The 4817-nt window shown below is 42.2% G+C and overlaps 1 protein-coding gene across 1 annotated transcript; it reads left to right on the forward strand.

Moving 5' to 3' along the window:
- Positions 1–2387: 2387 nt before the first annotated feature.
- On the forward strand, positions 2388–4308 carry MELLADRAFT_64212 (uncharacterized protein; the record flags this gene model as incomplete). The annotated part of the gene is made up of 6 exons (XM_007411256.1): positions 2388–2484; positions 2576–2662; positions 2744–3107; positions 3182–3571; positions 3638–3747; positions 3884–4308. 6 exons carry the CDS (start codon positions 2388–2390, stop codon positions 4306–4308), a joined length of 1473 nt encoding a protein of 490 aa, XP_007411318.1.
- Between the last annotated feature and the right edge of the window lie 509 nt (positions 4309–4817).

The following is a 4817-nucleotide window of genomic DNA, read 5'->3' on the forward strand; positions in this document are numbered from 1 at the left end:
ACCCAACCAACTCGAACGTGGTTCATCATGCGACTGCAAGCCCTCTTCCAACGCACTCGCACGGGCCACTCCCTGCGAGCAGGAGGAGCAACGGCGTTCGCTCAAAGCGGAATGGAATTGAACACCATACAACAAATCGGCCGTTGGTCATCAAATGCTTTCGAAACATATATCAGAACGCACCCGCTCTTAAATCTCAATAACGCCCAACGTTTCGCCCAGAACGAGGGAATGTCCATAGGAGAGCAGGTCGAGTTTCCAGGAGCCGCTCTCGTAAGCAGCCCGATACTCCCTGCGACCCTACCATAGCCTCGGCTAACAAAGTCAATAGTCACTGACAATCTTCTTCATTACATGTCTTCCTGTTTCACAGCCGTGGACCAGCGATAAAGCTGTAACCCGTAGCGACCATCGCAGTCGCCGGCAGCATAAGGTGAGTTATCTACAATAACCGTACCACACCTCTTATCTGACAAAGTACCCGTCCTAGGTATCTTTCATAGGGCGTGATCATCGGTCCCCTAACGGAAAGCGTTGATCTAGCAATCACCATCCAAGGTACGGAAAGTCTACGACTTCCTCACTCACATTCGAGAGTACCTCTAACACAAATCAACGGATGTACATCCTGATTGCCACCAACAGAAAACGTTCGGAAGTTCTCCACCACTCAACCATTCAATGGTTTCGACATCACCACTCTTCAAATACCATCACCAACTCTCCTCCCTACGAGGGTGGTTGAACTCAAGATCCTCATGTTTTCTGCTCCGGCTATCTCCAGATTTTCACGCTTTTTTCTCTTTTTCAGTCTTACTATGCGGCCTTCTCTTTCTCTCAATGCACGCTAATAGACTTGCCACACGGCAGTACAAGCGTAAAAACCCAAGTTGCCATAGCAAACTGAGCCAGACCCATTCCTGAGAGTCGGTACGGGTATTGACACACGGGAATGGGTCGAAACGGCGTCGGGTAGTGAAAGCACGCGGGCCCAACCTAGACGTCCATCCTCCTCGCGTGATCAACCATATCTCACATACGAAAAAGGATGGACGTCAAGGGTTGAGGAAAAAGATTCCTATAAAGACAACGCCCGTTCCCCATCAAGGAATCTGTTCCCCATCGAAAAGTCAATTCTAAAAAATTTCTCTTCGTGTCTCCGCGGCTTTCTCTCCAAGCCTTGCTATCAACTCCAAAATTCGAAAAACATCATATCTTCATTTTTTCATTTACCTCCCACCCGCCCTGGCAAACTTGTTCCTGGCACGTCAAAAGAATTTTTTTTTTCTCTAACTAGATAGCTCACACCGAGAAATTGTAATCTTCCTATTCATCAAAAATGCTTCTACTCTTTTTTGTGTTCTTTTTTCTTCCTCCTTTCAAAAAAGCCGCAAACGGCTCACTTACGTTGTAAAATAGCTGAGTAACCACCCGCAGAACTCAAGATCCTCATGTTTTCTGCTCCGGCTATCTCCAGATTTTCACGCTTTTTTCTCCTTTTCAGTCTTACTATGCGGCCTTCTCTTTCTCTCAATGCACGCTAATAGACTTGCCACACGGCAGTACAAGCGTAAAAACCCAAGTTGCCATAGCAAACTGAGCCAGACCCATTCCCATATATCTATATATCTGCTCCCAACAAGAATATTCAGTTACTCACCTATGCTATTCTTTTCACCTAGGGTTTTCATTGATTCAAGAAACACCTCAATATTGTAAGATTTATTGCACCCACTCTATGGCCAGCATATATTTCTACACCATATCTCAACTGTAGCAAATACTGCTACATACTTAATTTGATTGTCCACAGGGAGCCCTATTTTGGGCCAAACTCAACACTCCCTAGGTCCAAGCAAAATTGCAGTTATGCCACAAGAATACAGAAGCAGGTAACTACCATATGAAATGTGCCAATGTATATGACTTCATTGAAAAATACCAGACCACAGGCAAAGCAGTGTTGTATTGTTGTAGTGTCTGTCAGTTATGACTTGCAGTACCATAGGCACTGTGCAAGACAACCAGATCTCACAACTGTTAAATCTTGCAGAACTTGTCATGTGGTGGTACATGTAACATATGCAGCTGAGCATCCTGTTGAATCACATTCATGTCACAGTGAGGATTTCATATAGAGCACATTACATAAGAAACAGTGAGGTAAAATGTACAATATCAGAATCACAATTTGGAACTTGTAGACAATCAGGTTTATGAAAACTGTGCACATGAAAGTTTTTATTTCTAAAACATAAAGAATTTGGTGTTTGCTCATTGGTTGGTTTTTACAAAAATCATTTCCTTGTCTTTGGTACACCTTCCTTGTCTTGAATCAAAAGATCACCTAGCAAGAAGCCTTATTCATTGAGTTTGAAAGGGACAAGATGACAACAATCCATTGGTACATTTTTCTGCTGTCAATGTTTCAATCAACTTTCTGCCATCTTGGGAGCATTGGAAGAAATCCATTTCTAAAATCAGGTGAGTAATGATTGACATACTTGGCAATGAACTTCATGAAACTTCCACCCACAAATTAAATGTGTAGATTTAACTTGGAAGTCATCTATAGACTGGGAGGATTTCACCAAGAAAATCAGTCCCCTAAAAAAACTAAAACAATCACAACATGACACTATCATTGCGTTTTGGAAAAGAAGTATGTCACCCTTGAAAGTCCTGGCAGTTAGACCACACCTTCAATCAATTTAATGCAGACACATCTCACCAGGTGATACAGACATACCCAAGGATTTGCATGACCTTCTGGTTTACTACCCATCCTTGATAGCAAAGACAAATGACCTTATCATATCAAAAAATGAAAGATGGGCTGGTAAAATGACCACAATCCTTCAAGCTGTTAAGCCAATGTTCCTCAAGTACAACGGTGGACCTTGCAAGGTTATACATCAACTTCTTACATTGGAGAAGATACCATTTAATGTATTGCAACGAATTCATCACTGGTTACTGGAGATTTATGTTGAAATTACTCATGTTGATTCACCTCGTGCAGCTCAATTGAGGGAGAAGATTGAGGGATTTATCAAAATTTCTCAAGGTAAGTACATGGATTACATAAGCAGCCTTGGTCATGGAGAGTAAGTCAGATTTTTCAGAAATGCAACAAGGATATCTCTGACTATCTCATTTCATCAAATTCTTAAAATCACAGAATACTCAAGGATTTCCAGAGCACCCAGAAAAGACTGGGAGGTATATTTCTGGCTGGTGATTGGTCTTCAACAAATCAAAGGGAACTTGCTGAGTTCTGGATGCCTTGTGAGTCGTACAATGTTTTTGCTTGTTACACTATTTTAACTCTTTCAATGGGATTCCCCGGGCCCCATGAAGATAGAAGGGAACTTTACAACCAGGTGAAACACCAGCCAGAGTTACAACTTGTTTTGGAAACTCAGTATTTGCAGACAAGGCTTATTCGGCTGAAGCACATTGGCAGATATGCCCATGAGGTAGGACGCCAAGTATTGGCCCATTCTCGTTCTGATTTGTTGGAAAAGTCCGAGACTGTTGTCAATTACATCAAATCGCTGAAATGTGATGTGTAAGGTTTTTTATATTGAGTCAACTTGATGGGTTTTCAAGTTGCTTAAAGTTTTGAAATGAACAGGAATATTGGTCAGTTTATCAGAACACAAAATTACATCTCTCCATATGGATTAGAAATTGACAACAGAACAGATGTGGATCAAATGAAAGTCATCCAATTTTGGGCAACTCGTGAGCCTGTTTCATTTGAAGTAAATTTTAAAATTTAGAAAGCTAATGTGTGTGTTTGTGTGTTTGGTGGAAGATGTGGATATATTCCTGCTCATCAACAAACTTGAAGACACCAAACCTCTTCAAACAATCATAGAGGATTTTGTGGTGAAGGACTTTGATGAGGTTTCACACAAAATGAGGGAGTTCCTCAAAACAGTTCCTATTTGTACTGCCAGGAACACTGCCCTAGCCCAATTTCTCAAGTTTTATTCAATCAACACCCAATCTACAGAGACAAAGGAAGTTGCTGAGAAGGCTTTGGACGAGTTTGTGAAAAAATCAGTTGCTAAGGAGGCTCAAGATCAGCCTGTGAATAATGAAGTTCTTGAGGAGTTGCCAGATCAGTCTGTGGATACCCATGAAGTTCCTGAGGAGTTGCAAGATCATTTTGTCAACAATGAAAGAGCTGATGGGGCAAATGATCAGTCTGCAAAGAACCAAGTTGCTGAGAAAGCTCTATCTCACCCCAGGAAACAACTCAAACTGCATGCAATCTACAGGTGTTTTGGGGGCAACTGAAAAAACTCTTGAAGATTGTTGAATATTTATGGAATCTAAGACATACTGGGTAACATGATTCACTATTATCACAGAGGGAGCCACCTGTGCGCCTCAGATCCTTCGGCACTTAGCCGACCATACAGATGTACTGTACGGTCGGCTACGAGCCCCAATGGTATACGCAGACGTCTGCAGACTCAGCAGATGTTCCACTTCTAGCACTCCTAGAAGAAAACCGCTCTAGTATCCTCTATTTCAGCTAAAAACAGTACATTTCCTCAAGTTTTGTGCCTTTAACGCTGCAGGATGACTAATGCCGTTTACATCATCTTTCAACGGTCTGAAAGTACATGGTGCAGACAGATCTGCATCTGTATAGTTGAATTACAGACACATCTTACACTACACCGACACAACTACACAGATCTGTCTGCATCGCTCCAGACAGATCTGGCCCTCTCAGCCTGCCAAGTCAAAGAACGCAGACAGATCTGCGTCTTTATACAGACGGATCTGGCACTCTAAGA

Source organism: Melampsora larici-populina, assembly GCF_000204055.1.
Source record: "Melampsora larici-populina 98AG31 unplaced genomic scaffold MELLAscaffold_24, whole genome shotgun sequence".
In the NCBI taxonomy this organism is placed as follows: Eukaryota; Fungi; Basidiomycota; class Pucciniomycetes; order Pucciniales; family Melampsoraceae; genus Melampsora; species Melampsora laricis-populina.